General features: G+C 37.9%; 1 protein-coding gene across 1 annotated transcript in view; it reads right to left on the reverse strand.

Annotated features, from left to right (window-relative positions):
* The window catches only part of PEX5L (peroxisomal biogenesis factor 5 like), a 162404-nt gene that overhangs the window by 72350 nt on the left and 69251 nt on the right, over positions 1-20803 (reverse strand). The window contains exons 4-7 of the mRNA XM_045788711.2: positions 13345-13456; positions 4375-4569; positions 2553-2676; positions 1347-1443 (exon numbers count right to left, since the gene is read on the reverse strand). Coding sequence (XP_045644667.2) covers positions 1347-1443; positions 2553-2676; positions 4375-4569; positions 13345-13456 — 528 coding nt within the window. The remainder of the gene's footprint in view (positions 1-1346; positions 1444-2552; positions 2677-4374; positions 4570-13344; positions 13457-20803) is intronic.

The raw sequence follows: 20803 nt of genomic DNA on the forward strand, positions 1-20803 counted from the left end.
AAAATTTCTCTTGCTCACTTCACGTCACTTATTTTCAACTAGATTGTAGACGGCATTAATGTGGACACATTTCTTCAGAGATCTTTGTGGCTTTAGATCAAGGCTGTACCCTTATAAAGTGAGCGAATAAAAAATTGAGACTAACTTTGGCTTTCTTGGCATCCTCCCCAAAGGAGATGACTAGTTATAGACGAGCCAGTTACACTGGAGTTGAGGGTCAAGCAGTAGACAGACAGGTCTGGTTCATACCATATTTCCACCAGTGATTAGTCAGGTACCACAGAAAAAAGATTTTGACTTCACCAAGACTTTTTAAAGGATGCTTAAAATGAGGCTAATAAGGGGCACCTGGTGGCTCAGTCTGTTAAGCATCTGCCTGTGGCTTGGGTCATGATCCTAGGATTCTGGGTCGAGCCCCACATGGGGCTCCCTGCTCAGTGGGGAGTCTGCTTCTCCTCCTCCCTCTGCCCCTTCCCCTGCTTGTGCTCTCTCTCTCTCAAATAAATAAATAAAATCTCGAAAAAAACGAGGATAATAGTAATTCACAGGATTATGTGAGTATTAGACATAACATACGAAAAGCACATAGTAAAGTCCCTAGTACTTAGTGGCTACTCACAAATGGTTGCTCTTAGTATTATCATTACTGCTAATACTATAATTATTTATTCCTTAACATAAAATTTATTTTAATGTGACAGAAAGGATCCTGATATGTAAGTACTTGGGTCCACAGGGCATACACATGAATGAACACTCACTATGTAAGGTCATTTTCTTGGTGTTCTTTTGTGTAAATATTGCTAACACTGGAGTAGAAGAGATTTTGTATTGCAAAATTATGGAAAAGTAAATGGTAGAAAAAAGAAAAAGTGCTAAATATATAGTGAATTCATTACATCATGTCCTAGCCAATCAGTTATCTATCTCAGTTATCATCAGTTATATCAAGCATTGAGACAGATTATTGAGTGAGAAAGCATATGAAATACAGCCTATAGAAAAAAATACTTCAAAATTTTTGTGAAAATCTAAATAAAACATTTGTGATATAAATTATCTATTAGAAAAGGTGGGTTTGGGGCACCTGGGTGGCTCAGTTGGTTGGGCATCAGACTCTTGATTTTGGCTTCAGTCATGATCTCGGGGTCGTGAGGTTGAGCCCCCATTTGGACTTCATACTGGGTGTGCAGCCTGCTTGGGATTCTCTCTTTCCCCCTGCTCCCCCGCCCCCCATTCTCTCTCAATCTCTCTCTCTCTCTCTAAATTAAAAAAAGAAAAAGAAAAAAGAAAAAATAGGTGGGTTCATTAAAGAATCTCTCTCTCTCTCTCTCTCTTTTTGTTACCTGTGTTGGAGGCACTAATTCCAACTCGGAAGCCGACTCAGAGTTCAGGGCACTTTTCCCACCGCTTAGTTCTGGTTGAGATCTGTGCTCTGAGGACCTATAGGGGATGAATAAAGGAGATCAATTGTCCATCAAGAAACAAACTCAGCTAGAAAACCAGTCAAGAAACCTAGTGAATTTGGATTGCTGAGAACCATGATAACAAAGCTCTCATCAGAATTTTGATGAAAAAGGTAACTTCTATATAATTTTATTACAATGACCACTTTTGAAATTTAAAGGGCTGCAATGTGTTAGGTGTAACTATCTCGGATTTAGAATTCGGTTCAATTATGTACGAACAATAAATAAACACAATCTCAGTTTTGTTACCAACAGTTCTGCTTTATTAAAAGTATTGTGTTTTGGGGAGGGGAGCATCTCACAAAGTGTCCCTGGTGTGATTTGATCTTTATATAGAACTTGAAATGTCATAATAAATGGAGATGTGCAAGGGGAAACAGGAGAAGAAGACAGGCTGTCCTTTAGGAAGCTTGAAAAGCTTGGGAAAATTCAGGCAGCCAATTTTTCTCATGGGCATCCACAGATTCTTCTTTTTTTTTTTTTTTTAAATATTTTATTCACCTATTCGACAGAGATAGAGACAGCCAGCGAGAGAGGGAACACAAGCCGGGGGAGTGGGAGAGGAAGAAGCAGGCTCAATAAAGAGCCTGATGTGGGGCTCCATCCCAGAACGCTGGGATCACACCCTGAGCCGAAGGCAGACGCTTAACCGCTGTGCCACCCAGGCACCCCCCACAGATTATTCTTAATTAGTATATTATCGGACAGTGATGATTAAGATAGTCAGAAAAGGTTACCTGTGTAACCAGAAACATCTACTTTAACTGCCATTCATGTAATATATTGAATACACAGACATATGTACACACATGTATAAACCTATTTTTATTGATTATCAACAAATACCGAATAAATACTGAGTACTGAATTATGAATCTACCAAAATCATTTTTGGCTGAATTTTTGACAATTCAGATGAAATACTTAGTTTTAGAAGCCACAATAATGAACATTGATACATAGAGAGTTATACATGGCACCAAGTATTTGGATTGACTTAACTCATTGGCTATTTCAGTACCCGGGAAAAATACCCATACAGCTGGCACACCACTAGCTATTTCTGATATTCAACTATCTTACCATAAGAGTTCTTTTGACCCAGTTCTGGATGAGCATGGTTTTCTCTCTGCCATTGGATGCCCCTTGCTATTTCGATCTCCATGAAACTTCACATCATCCCATTTTTCCAGTTGTGTTTGAATGTCTATGAAGGAGATAGGAAAGGGGTAACAGGGACAGTGGATTATGAGGCATAGAGAGAAGAAGAGAAATCAAGATTAAGAAGTCTTATACAAGTGAAATTCACTCAACTGATGCTCCTAAGCCCAAGACCAACTTTTTAAGATTGCATGAAAATTAATTAAAACATGTTCAGCTAAATAAAAATGAGACCTAGTAAGAGAAATTGCTTTTAGTTAAACAATCAAGTTGTTTACCTGAATTAATTTCAAGAACTATGTGCATTCTGAATTCTGTGTATAAATCCATGGAATCCCATGGGAATGAACATATGCAGTACTATTCCATCTGCCTCCAGCTAAGGAGTGGCTTTGAGGCTCTTCTGGCATGTTTCTAGAAAGAAATTCTACTTAAAGAGATGAACCTCACTGTTAAAAGGAGGTGAGAAGGAACTGGAACACTTTTCACAGCATTTTGTAAAACTGCTTAATTTTTCATCAAAGAGGGGATGAAAAATGGGAATAGAAAGAAAGGAGGCAATGGAGAAAGCCAAGAGAATGCTAGAACCATTTTCTCCCCGTGGTTTAATTCTTACAGATAAGGAACTTGGCTGGGTTCACTCTCATTAACAGGTGTGTTACTGTAAATAAATCACTTGAACAACTTTGGGGGCCAGTTTTTTCATTTCTAAAAAGATAGGTTTGCCGTCGGTGTCCTCCCAAGGTCTTTAAGTATTTTTATGACTTCTTCACGGGACATTTTCTCAAAAGCAGAGAAATGAAAGTTCCATTTTTAAGTTTATTGTGTTATATTGTAACGCATTTAATAATATATCCTTATATGAGTGTATAAATTCCATTATTCATCTGTACAACTAAAAAAACCTAGAACACATTGATAGTGAAGAAGTATTGGAGAGAGTTATAAAGCTTTCATCCAAAGAGACAGGCCTCGGAGAGGGACACAGCAAGGGAGAGGGGACATGTTGCCTTTGGTTTTCTAAACTATCTGCCACTTTTCTTTCTCCTGAGAAAGGAGACCATTAATTTGACTGGTTCCATGAGATGAAGTTAAGCTCTTCTTTCTAGGAAGATGTGAGTAGATGAAAGTATGGGCTTTGAAGTTAATCAGAACTAGGCTCAAATTCCAGGTCTTCCTCATACTAACTGCGATGTTGGGCAAGTGATTTAAATTTGAAAACCTGAGTTTTTGATGAATTAACGGGCTAATGCATGTACATCATGTAGCGTAGTCCTGGATGTGATAAGCATCAATCAATGGTAGCTGTTATTATTGTATTAGATACATCCCCCTGCATGTTACATGTTCCGGCTGGCTGTTCCTGGACTATGCGTTAAAGCTGTTCTCTCTCTCTCTTTCTCTCTCTCGACAGGCGAGCTCCCACTCTAGACTGAATGCTCCTAGAGAGCAAGATTCATGTCTCATTCTTACTTGTAACTCCAATGCCTCATGTGGCACCTACCATCTATCAAGAATTCAACACATGTAGGTTGAATAAATGAATGAATGAATCCACATCAGTTATGCAAAACTGAGCTTCCCAAATGCTATTTAATTCAAGCACAAAAGAAGTGTGTGCTGCCCACATTCCTTCATGGAATTAATCTTTTCTACTCCTTTGCCCATGGTTTTCATGTCATTTGTGGAACTTCCTTGTAGTAAGGCAAGAGCCAGTGGCAGCAGACACATGCTATTACCTTACCTAAATCTAAGGATGATGTCTCCGGGCCTCGGAGTGGCTGGCCTCTCTGCTCAGCATCTGCACTGATGAGATCAGATCCATCAGCCTTTTTCTTGAGGGATGAGGTTTTCGATGAGGCCTCCAACTTCTTGGCTTTGGTTTGGGTTTGAGAGACGGGTTCACTCAGGTCTAGGAGATCTAAGCCTGTGGTCAATACTATCAGAGATGGAAAAGGTTAGGATAAGCTCAATCACTGCTCTGAAATTATTTTTTAAAAATAGGTTTCAGTTGGGCGCAGAGGATTTTGTGGTTGTAGTGTAGGTTAGAATGATCAAATTAAGTTAGCTCACCATTGATTTATAAAGATGGTCTATATTTATTTATTTTTTAAAGATTTTATTTATTTGGGATAAAGAGAGAGAGCGCACAAGCAGGGGGAGCAGAAGGCAGAGGGAGAAGCAGGCTCTCCACAGAGAGGGGATCCAATGCGGGGCTCGATCCCAGGACCCCGGGATCATGACCTGAGCCGAAGGCGGACACTTAACCAACTGAGCCACCCAGGTGCCCCAAAGATGGTCTGTGTTTAGACTGAGAAGTTTGCTACATGTTCTCCTTTACTTTGGCACAGTACAAACCCACAAAATAGGACTTAGACCCACCTTACCAGTGATGAAAGTTTAAATAAAATCAAAATAATAAAATGGAATAGGAATTCAGGTACTATTTACTTTATTGTTTTGCCGTATTTATTGAGAGGTGTATTTTGCACACAGTTTTTCCAGAGAAGAGTCTGTCATATTTAGAGATTTGTTTGCAAAACAGTTATGAGCAAGATTTGGAGAAGTTTCTAATGTCTTTGTGTTTTAAATTTCAGACTACTAGAGTATACAGGATATAAAGGAATGCTGTCAATAATCTTTTATTTAATTAAGCAGTTCAATCAGAAAGCGGCTTGGTGTTTGGGCTCACACTAGAGAAGTATCTTACAATCCGTAGCTGATGAACAGGCACACATGCTAATACCTCTGCTGCTTAACATGCAAATTTAAATTTCAATGTAACAAACCATAAAATGGCTACACTTTAACTTCCTAGCAGGTTGATTATGTTGCATTAAATACTCTAGCGAAGGCAGAAATAATTTGCTCAGATGCAAAGCAGGTAGGTGAGAATGAAAAAGGCAAGCTTTGTAACTCTTTATCCTTCTTTCTCTTACAGTGCAAGTCACCAGGGTGTGACTAGCTTATCTTGAGAAATGGAAAATTTCAATTAGGGAACATCCCTCCAGCCCTGCCTCTCCACCAGCTCAAGTACCTGAGCCACTGGCTTCTGAACTGGCCTGGTGGCTTCCTGGCCTGGGATCTCTTCACCGAGTTTAGGAAAGTCAACAGAGTGACAGAGAAATCCTGGTGTTAACCCTTTCTGGCACCGTCTACAACTATGACTGCACCATTCCTCCTCTCTGACTTCTGTCTTGTCCTCTTGGTAGGGAATGGATTTTGTTGATATCTCAACACTCTTTCCATGTGCTTTCCCCCTTGCACTCAAGGCAGGGTCAGGGCTCAGTGGAGCTCACAAGCTGGATTTCTTTAGTACCACACTGTCCTCATGAGCTAACCACCCCAAAGGATGCTTAGGATAGTTTGTCAAACTGTATTCTCAATAATCATGTTTTCTGATTTCAGTTATAAATCACAGTGGTTGGATGTTAAGGAAAGACCTGGCTCTACCCCTGCTTAGCTGCGTGACTCCAAGTAAGTTTCTTGACTTCGCTGAGTTTCAGTTTCTTCCTCTGAAAAATGCAGATTAAGTCTTTTAGGTAGGATATGAAGATTAACTTATCTAATTTGTATATTGACTGTGTAAAGTGCCAGGCATACAATAGGCACTCAATAAATGTTATTTCCATTCTTTGGTGGCCAATTTGTGATGCTTTTCTTTCCTTTTTGTTGATCTCTTCCAATCTTCCTGATTTTTTTTTTCTATTTTGGGCAAGAAGCAGATCCGTACATTGACAGAAAGGAGAAATACCACTGGGAATAAAACAGAGAGAATGAGACAAAGATATTGGTCTACAGAGGATGCTATGAAGTAAATTTATCAGAAAATGGCCTGAAAGCATCAGCTTATCTCATCTGAGTCTTCCCGAGGAGATGGGAGCCACTTTCCAGGGCTAAGATACTCTGACATATGAGCAGTGTTTTGTGGCCAGCAAGCACCTCAAACTAGAGGGAAAGAAGTGGCTTTTAGAGCTCAGCTGCCTGGCTTGGTGTCTAAAATTTAAGCATGGCAAGCAGCCAAAATAGGCTAGGATGTTAACACATTTCATATTCTTTGAATGTTTAACAGAAATTTCCAGGCCACTATTATGTTGGCAGAGATTCTAGGCCCACCAAGATTTCCTTATAATAGAAGGAAGGAAATGGATAACAGTCTCTGGAATGCCATATATGTCTTTTTACTAATTGTTCAAACAATTAGGAATTAGTCACTTGCTCCTACACTTCTTTTAGAAGCAAATTATATAGGACTTGTCTACTCGTACATAGGAAGTACATTTGTTACGGAATAATAACTGGTGAGTATTAATTTAATTCTATATCTGCTTCTCACCATTCAGAACAAATGAATTACCAAAAGAGTGAAATGCAAATTCCAATTTGGCTCAGCAACATTTGTTCCCTCTCCAAACTGGCCTGGGCACTTCCTGTGTTGATTCTGAGCTCTCTGTTCCTTTGTTCTTTGCCCAGCAAATGGGAAACAAATGCTTGGCACACACAAAAAGCCCTATTTGTTATCCAGTTGATGAAGGGGGTGGCTTGGAGGTTGAATGGTAAGCTTTGAGGCTGAGAGAGTCCCTAGGGACTACAATTTCAAAAACATAGAAGGATGGGTGCAGCCTTTTACTTTCTGGAGGAGGACAAATTGCATTTTAACAAGTGTGTGTGTGTGTGTGTGTTTGTGTGTGTGTGCGAATGTGTGTTGCACACATACGCACTTTAGTAAGACTTAGAAGTAAAGGATCTCACTGTTCCATATGAAATTTGAAGGGGCCTATCTCGGCATGGAAGGGGATATTTGCTCTGCTGATCTTCTTAACCCAGTTTTAAAAATTCTCTTAAAAAGGAGGGGGGTGCCTGGGTGGCTCAGTTGGTTAAGTGTCTGCCTTTGGCCCAGGTCATGATCCCAGAGTCCTGGGATTGAGTCCAGCATCGGGCTCCCTGGTCAACAGGGAGCCTGCTCTCCCTCTCTCTTTGCTGCTTCCCCTGCTTGTGCTCTCTCTCTCTCTCTCAAATAAATAAATAAATAAATAAACAAAATTAAAAAAAAATTCTCTTAGATACATGAAAGTTTGGGTTCCAGAATCTGTGTGTCTAAATTGAGATAACCACCTCTTACAGTGGATGTGAAAATGTGTATGTGTGTATGTGTGTGTGAGAGAGTGAGAGAGAGACAGACAGAGAGAGAGAGACAGAGTGACAAGCTTGAAGATGCTATGTTGCTGGCTTTGGAGATGGAGGAAGGGGCCACATGCCAAGGAATTCCAGGTACTCCCAGAAGCTAGAAAAAGCAAAGAGACAAATTCTCCTTTAGAGACTAGTGACTTCTGGAATTGTAGGATAATACGTTTGTGTTGTTTTAAGCCACTAAACTTGCAGTCACTTGTTAGAGCCACAATAGGAAACTAACACAGTTCCTAGGTCAGTTTCCATGCCAGGATGCAAACACCGGCCCTGTCACTCCCAAGCATGTGTTTGTCACCAGTCCTCACTAGACTTTATCTGAAATTGGAGGCAATGTGCTGACTCCGTTGATATGGCTTTGATTATTTTTTTGTTTAGCTCCCAATTGTCTGGCAGTTTGGGTAGTCCAAGGCATAATTTAAATAGCTGATAATCTTAGACACTTTTTTTTATCACCTACTTTCATTGGGTGGAATTTCCTGAAGATGGAAGCTGTAAAATGATATGTAAGTATTTGTTTCCATTTATCTCAAGGAGACATGATTGAAGACCACAACCTATTGAACTGGAAGGCTCCTATGGGGTGCCAAAGATGTTTACGAATGCTGGGATACTTGGGCTGTGGGAAGTGAGGCTGCTTAAAACAGGAAGAATAACACCTATTATGAAGCTCTGATTTGATGCTTTGATGGTAAGCGCAATGCTATTTACACCACTATAGGATAATGAGCCTTAGATTTTTAGTGAATTTCTTTTAATGAATAAATCTACATGGAGTGGTCAGAGAGGACAGATCAAGGGACAGCTCTGACTGGTGCAGTCACAGGATGTGCCACAAGGAGCTGATGGGAACTCTATTCTGTTTTGTAAGCTACCCTGGCATTCTAGAAACAAGTATTCTTTAATATAGAGGCTACAAAGCAAAGTCCCTTAGGAAGGATTTTGCCAGTGATGTCAAATAGATACATTGCACTTAAATGATTCAAAGAATTTTTGCTTATTTTATTGGATTATGTAATTAAAGCTACTTCCCAAACTTCTTTTTCTTTCTTTCTTTCTTTCTTTCTTTCTTTCTTTCTTTCTTTCTTTCTTTCTTTCTTTCTTTCTTTCTTCTTTTTCTTTCTTTCTTCTTCTTTTTTAAAAGATTTTATTTATTCGTTTGACAGAGACAGAGAGAGCACAAGCAGGGGGAGCAGCAGAGGGAGAGGGAGAAGCAGGCTCCCCACTGAGCAGGGAGCCCGATGCGGGGCTCAATCCCAGGACCCTGGGATCATGACCTGAGCTAAAGGCAGATGCTTAACTGACTGAGCCACCCAGGTGTCCCAAGCTACTTCCCAATTTCTAAGTTCTCTCAAGAAGCATGCCATTGGATTCACTGCTACTTGGGGTTCATAAAAATGTATTTTGTAAATATTACACTAATTTTGCAATTGAAATATATAATTAGGTGGCTGTGACAGGAGTGTGAACTTTGTTAAGGGCAACTCTTCCCATCCATATATGGGTCTCTTATAGAGGTATACAGGTCTTATATCAAGGAATGAAATTATTATTTTTTTAAACCATGAAAAATGTTTCTTCTATAGTAACTATCCATCTAATGGCTCAAGATGAGGGATAAAATTCTTTTGGATCATGCAGATTGATAAATGTAAACTAGGGACGTCCCGTTTTACTTGGTCTTTAGGAAAGAATCTTTCCTGTACTTTGACATATGTTAGATTTTTTGGGAGATTACAGACTAACAAGTTATTATTGCAAATTTTATAGTAAGTAGTTGTCCTATAACGTAATCATGATCTTAAAACATCCATTGTCTAGTCACGTTCTGAGCATTTGTTATATGCATCTGTCATAATATATATTTATTTGTCATTTTTAAAATCAAGGATATTAGCAATGATCTTAGCCTACCTACCATCTAGGGATACAGTTTGGGAGGGCCAAGGAATTAGCTATCATCTAGATTTCAGATGAATTAAAAGATAATTTAGGGTATTAAGGGCAAAGAAATTAAAAACATCCTTATTTGATCTGCTTGCTATTATCACTATGGGATGACAAAAAGTTAATCCTGATGTAGGAACAAGCAGAAAGTAAAAAAGGTAATTAGATCCTTAAGAAAAAGATTATAATTTAGAACTTCTATGAGGCAGAAGATTGATATGTTCTCTTAAAGTCAGTAGAGGAAAAAAACCCTATCATTTGGAAGAGATAAATATTATCTATATTGTATTTTGTGCTAATTTATATAAGAACTATATTCCTTAGATATTTAAGTAAATGTTATGATGGTGGCACAGTAGCTTTATTTTTTCATTAGAAGAAAAAGCCAAGTATAAATGCCTCTCTTAACATAAAGTTCTTCAAATTTCTTCTTGATTGATTTGGTATAAACTTGAAGCAGGTTTTCTTCCATATTTTACTCCAAAATTGTTTATTTTATTTATTTATTTTTTTAAAGATTTTATTTATTTATTCAACAGAGATAGAGACAGCCAGCGAGAGAGGGAACACAAGCAGGGGGAGTGGGAGAGGAATAAGCAGGCTCGAGCCATAGCAGAAGAGCCTGATGTGGGGCTCGATCCCATCATGCTGGGATCACGCCCTGAGCCGAAAGCAGACGCTTAACCGCTGTGCCACCCAGGCGCCCCATCCAAAATTGTTTAATATCCATTCTGTAAGTCTAAAGATATAAATAATACCTGGGATGTAACAGATACTTGGAGTTAAATGACTGTCCTGGTTTCTCAATATAATTTCATACTATTCTATAAAATGACAATGCTATATTTAAAATTACTATTTTTTATTAAAAATTTGGACAGAAAATGATAACTATATCTTTTGCCCAGAAACCTTAGCTATAAAATTATTGGACCAGATTAGAATTCTTTCCAAGGGGTTTGTATGATAAAATTTTTCCTGTTTAAAGATGTATAATAATGTTGCATATTGAGATACCAAATAGTGGGTTCTGTAATATTTTTTCAAAAGAATATTTTTAGGTATTAAAAATATATAGTGTTTCTGACTTGAGATATACTTTTAAGATTAAAAAATACTATCAAACAAGAGTATTCTTTCAGGATAAAAATCTGTGTGACCCAGATGTACTGAGTGCTGAGGACAAGAAAAGAAAACCACACAGTCTCAAAATACCATTTTTCTTGAACCTCTGCTTTGCAGGGTGTTGTGGACTAAACTGTGTTCCCCCCAAAAACTCATATGTTGAAGTCTTAACCCCCTAGTACCTTGAGATGTGACTTTATTTGGAAATAGGGCTGTTGGAAATAGAATTAGTTGAGATGTGTCATATTGGAGTAGGCGCCTAATCCAATATGGCGGATGTCCTTATAAAAAAGGGAAGTCTGGATAGAGAGACAGACACACACAGGAAGACACACACACAGGAAGAATGTCATATGAAGACTGGAGTCACACTGCCATGAGCCAAGGAACTACCAGAAACTAGGGAAGAGGCCTAGGACAGTTTCTTCCTGAGCACCTTCAGAGAGAGGATGGCCCTGCTGACACCTTAATTTTGGTCTTCTAGCTTCCAGAATTGTAAGACAATAAGTTTCTGTTGTTTAATCCACTCAGTTTATGGTATTTTGTCATAAAAGCCTAGAAAATGAATGTGGAAGGCAATACTGTAGTATTGTAATCATAAGAAATTACATATTCTTTTGAGTTCTTTCCTCCAATATTTTGTCTCTTTTATATGTTAGAAAAATCAAGGTGAAAAGTGGCTTTTGATTGCTCTCTTTGGTGGGCCCTTCCTAAATGACTTAGTTTTCGCATCAGTGGGAGCTGGAAAGTGCAGAATGTACTGGAATTAAGATCTAAGAATTCTATGCTTTGCAGCTTTTTTTTTTTTTTTTTGAACAGTGGGAACTTCTCAGTGCATCCAATTCTCATGGATTTTCCTGAAATTAGAGACACAAGTATCCTCTGTATTTTTCTAAGGGTAGCTCTCCAGTTTTGGAGGGGTGAGCTCCAGTTTCATAGATAAGGAGGATAAATCTGATCTGGTAGGATTGGAACTTGCTTAATTTCCTGCTTAAATGTACCAAATACAATTTTATTTGCTTGATCGCTCAAAGTGATAGTTGAAATTAGAAAATGATTGCTTCGGTGTGGTAGAAAGAAAGTTAATGCATCTGAAAAGGGAAGTGTTGGGTACACTGTTTTTCTAAACTGATATCTAGCAGTAATGGCACCATCTGTTAGAGCTTACATGGTGTTAAGGAAGGGCTTCCATAGATTGCTTCATTTCATCTTCCCAAGTAACCTATGAGATATAGATGTTGCTCCTGTTCAAACAGACTTAGTTAAGCAACTTGCCCAAGGACAAGAGCCGCTAAGTGGCACAGCTGGGGTTTGACGCTGCCAAGTTTGACCCCAGAGACCGTAGACTACACTCCTGCATGAAGTGCCTCTAACTTGTGTTAATTACTTTTGCTGTTGCAATTTTTAGCATTTAAGAAAAATCACAATTTCCTTCACCCACAATTTTCTTCACTTACTAAAAAGTATAATGGAAATATAGCAGGCGACAGCAAGCTGAGGACAAGATGGAGAAATGGAATGCACTGAACAAGACAGTAAGTACACCATTGTTCTCTCCTTGCTCCATTAAACGCTCTCCTGCAGTCCCACATAGCCTTTGTTCTTTGACTCTGAACGTCATTTTTTCATCCTTATTTGAACAACGTGCCCTTGGATGTGAACGCTGACAGAATACAATCAGTGCAGAAAGGCTGCCTCCGACACCGAAGGTGGGAAGTAGCGTTTGCATCAGATCTTATGCAGCTCCCTCAGGGTAAGCCCTGACTAAGCGACTTAGTTATAGCATCAGTGAGAATTGGAAAATGCAGAGGGGACCAAGGGAGGCGTGGTTCATCCCAGTGGCATTCTGCATCCGCTCCCTGGATGAACGCTTACTAGTGTCTACAGGTTCGTGCCTATACAGATGACAGTTCACTGTTTGGGTAGGTTTAATTACAGAAGGCCCTTCAAATAAGCTGTCTTAAGAGGAAACAAGTAACACATTTACATGACAGAAAAATGAAATTGGCTCTATAACGTTTCAAATCTCTAGGACTTTTAATGTTGTCATTTCAACCCACTTGAAGGGGCTGCCTACATTGTACCTTACACGACTTTGGTCATACACAATATTTCCAGCCAGAACTTTGAAAAACCTTACTCTGAAGCAGATGCTTTTGTTTGAAAGGTTCCTTGTAATATGACTTGAGATGCAAAGATGGAGAGAAGCAGAGAGAGATGATTCATTGCTAATAACGGCACGCTACTGTTCAGCGAAGCTGGGCGGGTAAATACATTGCAGGTTCTTTTAGAATACAAAGCGATGGGTTAGTTTATGTGGAAGAGCGTATGTCCTCAACCTTCGTTTCGTTGCAAACATTACTCTTACTGAAGACGCATCACAGAAAGAAAATCTGCATTTCGCTGTAGTGAAAATGAGCTCTACTTGAGGATCAGTTAAAAGCGAAAGAATTACCGGCTGTGTTGGACGTTACTGGCCTTGCTATTGCCTCCGATTTGGTTTCACAGAGAAAGTCATCGATGGAGGGACTCAAGAGGGGTCTGCTTTCTTGCTGCTCATTCACCAGCTGAGAACAAATGAACACAGGTATCAAAGGGCTTTGTTAAACTGCAGAATCGGGTGAATTACAATGCAGCCTTGCAACAAAATGAGAATAGCAAGCCTACCAATAAATAAATACATAAATAAACAAATAAATAAATAAATAGGGAGGGGCAAAAAAGAAAAAAAATACCAAGGGATGGGGAATGAGCCTTTTAGCACTGTCAACATATTTTCGATGCAGCCAACTTCAGTTTTTAAAGCTCAAGCCTTTTTTTTTTCTCCTAGATCTGTTTTAGAATTATTCTCTAAATTCTAATATGTGGAAAATGACACCTCTTGAATCACAGTTCCTACTCTTCACATGGATAAAACATTACTGAGACCTGGAAGAGTGGGCTCAGCCGCTGAGGTGACACCTTCTGGCTAGGGTGGGCAGTCGGCATTATGCGATTAAGTGCACACACAGAGATCTGTATGTATGTGGATAAATGTTCTCCTCTCCTCTCTTTCTTAAAAAGCTCAAGTCATCCTTCCTTACATTTCCTTAGGATGCTTTTGTGGTGCATGACAAGCATTATTGGGGAGAGTAGAAAATACTTATATTAACTGTACAGGTATCCAGTAGAGATGTTTCTGAAAGTCTATGTGTAAAACAGATTTCTATCCATTCAGTTGTCTTTTCCCATTGGCTTGTTCTCTAATTTCAGAAATCCTTCAGTGGGATTTTCAGTGGCAGTCAATTATTTACTTTCAGTTATTTTGCCCCTCTTAGAATCCAGGCTTCCTTAAGTTCTGTTTCCATGGTTAAGGGAAGAAATATACTCATGATATGCAAGTGGTTAATTCCTAAATTAACTATCTTAGTTTTTCAGGAGTTTTTAGATTGGCCTTTCTTAAAATGGGCATAGCCATCTAGCTTTCTACTTGTTCTAAGAAAAAGATGTGCCGAAAAATCTCTAGATTTTTAAATACTGATTTGTGAGGCTGTATTTTGAGAGACATATAAAATGAAAATGAAGTCTTATTTTCTTTATTGGTTTCTTCATCTTGGATATACTTAAATTCCTTTGTAAAAACAGGGACTAATAATTTATTCCTATATCACAGCTCTGTGAGTAAATGTGTGGAACGGGCCTAAATTAACTATAGTTTTAGAAGACCAGGGTGTTAGATCTCTGCAGATACTTTTAGCTGTAAACACTAAAAAATTACAGTCTGATTTTGATAAAAGATTTCTAGAAAGGCCCTTGTCGACATAGACATCTAAATGGGAAACAAAGGAAAAGGCACAGTTCATCGAGAGGTCTTGTCCTTTTAGGCAGGTCTGTTTGTCAAAGGTAATAGGATTTTTTTGGAGCCAGGTCTGTTTGTCAAAGGTAATAGGATTTTTTTGGAGCCTCTGTCTTCATGAAACTTCAGACTTATTTTCTGAAGAAAGCTCTTGTAGCATTCTCAGATTTTCTCAGCACAGGAAGAAAGAAATTCCAAAGAGAAGGTTGTTCAGGGAGACCCTCAGGAACCCAGAAACCCATGGCTTCTCCTTTGCCTCATAAGGCCTGCATCTCTTCCACTCCTACTGTCCAGTTTCTCAGCACACGTCACTCCCAGACTGATGGAGTTGTTAGGTCTGCCCAATTCCCATAACTGAGCTGTTTCTGTGGCTTTCTTACATAAATACAAATCAAAGGTGAAATAACAGACTACTTTCTGAGTCCATGTCTTTCAAAGTGGAGCACAGTCTGACTGTTGGAAAATGCTGGGGTTGGAGTGGGGGATGGTGGCAGATCTCTGGGGTGAAAAAGATGAAGGGCCAGATTTCAGATATCATGAAAAGCTAATTTGGGAACTGAAAGTTTTTTTTGGTTTTGAGGGAGATATGGAAGATGAAACAAGAAATATCATGAAACCTTTTCTTACAAGCTCTGAGGTCAGAGGCTATATCCTACTCATACTTATATCCTTCACAACTTCAAATAGAATGTTTTCATACAAGAGGATCATTAAATGCCTACCAAATGGGACAGTGACTTTGCAGAAACTGAGGATATAAAAATATCTATCTCAAACAGTCCAATTTTGAATTGTGTCTTCAACTGATGAATTTGGGAATCATTATTTTAGCTAGACTAAGCCCCATTTTATTTGTATTTGTATAGATAAGAATAGCTTTTCACATGTCCCCCTCCCCATTTTCAAACAAATTTATGGTTTTCCTGTGGTGACTTGAGAATAAGTAAATCTTTCAGGTCAAAAAGGACAATTGCAAACTGAACTGAATCCCCCAGAGTTCCCCTCAGCTTTGCTTCCAAATTGTATGCCATTTATTCTCTCCTTATTCAGTGGTAGGATATGACTTACTGACTTTCTCTGAGAATTACTTCTTTCAGTTTGAAAATGCTTTGTGAACTTACCTCCTTTCATCCTTTGAGTACAGAATATATCGATGTTATAAAAAATAATAAAAGGTGAGTCAAAAGGTTTCCACTTTTTTAAATAATTAAGTTAGAGTGATTGCAGTTTGGTTCAGATTATCATATCTGAGTTAAAATGACCCACTTCATTAGTTTTTAAGGCCTTTGTCTCCTCCCTTGATTACATGTAAAATTGTCATTTCTTATCCTCCTCTATTCCTCTTCTCAGGATGTGAATCAGTTCAAGCCTTTCTAATGGTGATGGATTCTCGCTCCTCTTTCAGGACCCCATCCCACCAGCACGTCGTCTGGGAACCTTCTTCAGTACTAGGCAGTGAGGGCCTTCTTACGGCATCTCCACATTCCCAGGTTTTACCCAGTTTTAGATTTTTAGTTTTACCTGTTTTTCCCCTACTAGACTATGACCTCTTTGAGGGTAGAGATCTTATCCAGTTCACTTTTGTATCTCATAGCAGCAGTTTAATAAATATTGACTGATTTATAGTCCAACTGAGTGGTGAATTGCACAAAAGAAAGATTACATGAGCATTCTCAATTTCATACTGGGTTTGATCAACTCACAGAGAGGCTGGTGGTCCTCAGAAATGTCTACCAATTTCCTGGCAGGCTTTAAACCATAAATCTAAGTCCATGTTCCCTCAGAGTCACATCATTTAAAAATTTGGAAAACTAGAGTTACCTAAAGGTTCATTTCCAGATGCAAGGCTTCTACCAAATAGTCAAGGATGCAAAGAGTGAATGCCTAATGAGAAAAATAAGGGCATAGGTCTGCCCCACGCCATCCTTGGAAGAAGGAAATGGACCAATACGAATGGGAGGCCAGTGACACTACCTAACTCAGGGATTTTAAATCAGAGATCCAAATTTGAAGATTTGAGGGAAAACCTTATGTGGTCAGTGGGCATGGAAACGAAAGAAAACTGCAGGAGTAAGAAAACAGTTGAGCACTTGCATGGAGGGGTTTCCCGGTCACCCAGAATTCAACAGACTATTGAACCTTTACACTTTCTTGTAATCATAGGTTGTGAATGAAATATTCAGTCAAATGCCTTCAATTTACTTACGACTCAGACTGGTCAGTTGATGTGGCTAATATTAGCCACCATGGGACCAAATTGTTTCTTATTTTATATCAATACTGTGTTTAGTATTGAGCAGAATGCAGACGATCACATCCAGCTTTAATAAATTATTTCCTATTTTAAAACTTTATCTAAATATGCATTTGCCTTAGTTCAACTTGAATTTCTCTAATTTCAGTGTTAAAAAATTAAATTATTATGTAATCTAAGCTACAGGGGAATATTTAACCAAGATGAAAGTAGAGTATTTTGCCTTTAAACACTGCCTGTTACTTAACTCCAGTGTATGTTTGTATAGTCTGTTTTGTGACTTCAGTCTAAGTTTATTTACCTTTAAACAATGCATTGCTTAGGTGTTCCATTAAAAAATACAGACCTAAGGGTTTGTGATAACTTCTCTCACTAAGAATTAACTCTAAACCAAAATACATTTTACATGATAGAACAAGGTCTGTAAATGGTAATAATCCATTATCCCATACTTTCACACTTCAGGTTGATGATCTCAAACTGTTGTTTTGGTTTAAAGTGAAATATTCTGTGTTTAGTTTTAGACATTTTAGTACTTCAAGAGTAATTTTAAAAGTTAAAACACTGAAGCTAGTAAGTTAAAAAAACAGTTGACAAGTATCTCAGTTGAACTGTTGACTTAAAAAATTTGTCATTATATACCATCTCTCTTACCTCATCTAAATAATAGGAAAAAATTAAGATATTTTCTATGTAAAAATATAAATATGATTTTAACAGATACATTTTTATGCATTTTGAAAATTCCTTTATTATTTGTGATATTGTTGATTAAAGTATGTGTCATTTTTTAAGTAGGTTTTCATTCATAATTTTGTAATTGAACTACTTGTTTATGGCTTTATTAGTCCTATGCAAGTTTAGAAATTTGTGCGATGCCCGTCAAAATAGTGACCTTATCAAAACTGAGTTAACTGACTCAATCCATTGAAAAGACAAGACAACTAACTAAATCATTAGTATGCATCCTTTAAGTATTCAGACTTTGAGAGTTTTGTCATAGTAACTCTGACACCCGACAGAATTAATTTCTTGTGAGCTGGTAATAGTACTAACAGTTCTGCTCTGCTCCCCTCCCCCCACCCCAGTTCCTAATATGGGCCCCAGGGGCGCTTCTAGTAAAGGATAACCATGTAATCACTTTCAACTCTTTGACTTGATCTAAATGTCAACCTATAAATATTTTTTTTGACAGAATAGTAAGACTTAAAAAAATGTGACTCTCTTCATGGGGAAATGAACAGATACTACTGTTTACAGCTTGGGTAGTACTAACACGGAGGCGGGCAGGAGAACATAAAGCAATTGTTTCAGGTTGGTAATAGGAATCCAAACAAGGCTATATTTAGTAGCCTTGAGAATGTTTTTTCGATCAAGGACATTATTCTTTTTATGTTTATCAGACACAAGAATAGTATCAGTATCAGGGTTTAAGGAGTGGGGATGGATAGAAACACAGGCTGAGTTTGAAAAAAAAAAAAATTCCCTTAGCAAGAAGACATCTGAAACACTTAGTTTTAAGATACTGTGCCCTATAACAAGAAATGAATGGGATATATCTTGCTAAAAAAAAGTACCAGGGGATGTGGTTATAATGGAAACTTTTGGTGGTTCCTTATGAGAAAAAAATATTTGCTAACATAATTTCATTCTCATAAAGAAAAATAATTTTTTCTATGATATAATCAGTCCTTTGGTACAGAGTTGTTCCTTCTATCCTCAAATTGGATTAACTTATACTATTATAGTTTAGAGGAGTGTTATGCAATAGAACTGTCATGAGAACCTGATAATTTAAAATTTTCTAGTAGCACTTTTAAAAAATTGAAAAGAAAGTTGAAAAATAATTTTAAGAATGTATTTTATTTAGCCCAATATATCCAAAAATGATGACTTCAACATGTAATCAATATAAACATTATTAATGCCATAGTTTATATTACTTTCCTTGGGGCTAAGTCTTCAAAATCGGGTGTGTATTCTATACTTTGAGCACATCTCAATCGTGGGGAGCCACAAAGCATTCAATATCCTGTGTTGGACAGCACAGGCCTAGAGAAACTTTTTTCCCCAAAGACTTGAGGGCATACTATTTTTCCTTCAGACCTTTCATCAATGCACACTTGTTTACATAGTGCTTGACTTAAAGTGTTAGTCTAGGACAGCATGAACCTGAGCTTCTACGAAGTGCTTGATATACTGTTTGTTAATGCAGAATTAAGAATTAAATTAGACAAAAAGCAAGTTTCAGGGGCCCAGCAATTTCTGAATTCAGGTCACCTGGCCAGCTCTTCTGTTTTAGTTCGATTTGTTCAGCGTACTATAAATGACTTCACTGGAGTATGTTTGGCTAAATCCCTCTAAAAGTGATTGTAATAATCACATAATACAAAAAAATTCTTCAATATAAGCTATTCTACACTTACAACCTGTTGACTGAACAGTTATTAAATGAGTTAGGGACCCAGGGTTTCAAGAACTTATTTTGTATTTAACCAGTTATGATTGTCCTAAGGACACTATGGAGAGAGCAGCAATTAGCTTCAGACATATCTGGAATCTATGAATGAGCAGCTGGCATCGACATACCAGTGATGAGGATGAGTCAATGTATTTAGTAGTATGTAGTGCTATGTCATAAGGGGCTTTACAGGAGATGCTGGGACAAACATGTTTCAAGACACTAATACATTCACACAGGATAACAAGTAAGAATGTGGTATGGTACACAGATCGGATGCTATGGTTGCTATGAGAAGTACTCACTTTTTCAGATCATTCTGCTGCTTTTTGGCTTGTGCACGCCACTGGTGCATAGCAGGGAAGAAGCCACTTGTATATAGTGGAAAAAGTATGTCAACTAATAAAGCTGCATTTGACTGAGAAATAATTGTATTACAGCTGTCACTGAATTAATTCCATAAAATTATCAACACAACAGGTGCATTACATTTTATGAATCAGAACTCGGTTTGCTGATTCATAAACTAGCCAGTATGCAACAAGAATATGATGCATCAAAGAAAGCATTACATAATCTTCATGCAGTAAAATTGTAACTAGTACCTCAAAAACAGTCAGTGCAACATTAGACAGGGATTAAAGAAGGAACTTGCTACACACAAATGTTCTGAATATGAAAAAATGGTAATAATCACAATTTCTTTTCTAAATTAAAAAATCAAAAATCTTATTTTTGCATTAAATTTTAAATTCAAGCTTAGGTTATAATGGCAATTTTGGACCTTTGAAAGGGATTACTGGAAAGCATATAGCAGTGCATGGTTTAGGGAAAAGAATTTTGGGTGCTGGAGCCTGTCCTAACTTGTGATATTCTGAATGATATGTTACAGCACATTAGCATTTGCTAATGGCAAATCTGGGTAGCTCTCATCTACTGATGAACATGGCTGTCGTTAACCAAGAACTCCCAACTAGTTCTCACCTCCCACAACATTCACCTGAGGAACAGTGAGCTGAATATCTTGGACGTGGATTCTACAAAGGGCAGGAGATCAACGTAAAACTGTATATGTTTTACTATGTAAGTTAAGTAAAGAATGGACACCTAGGTAAATAGAAAGCAAATTTCTTTCTAACTGCTACTACTATGTGTGATTGGGAAGAAGCATCTCTTCTTTATGGATAAAAAACTCACAATATAAAATTTATCCCAAAGTCCTAGGAATCTTTGATAACCTTTTTATTATTCAATTTTGATTGTTGTATGTTGTTATGATTTTCATTACTTACAACACAGTGTTTAGAATAAAATAAATCCACACATGTTGGCAGCAGCTGGGGATGTGATCTGATGATATTCTA

Source organism: Ursus americanus, chromosome 4 (genome assembly GCF_024610735.1).
Source record: "Ursus americanus isolate L20-20 chromosome 4, mUrsAme1.1.p, whole genome shotgun sequence".
NCBI classification, from domain to species: domain Eukaryota; kingdom Metazoa; phylum Chordata; class Mammalia; order Carnivora; family Ursidae; genus Ursus; species Ursus americanus.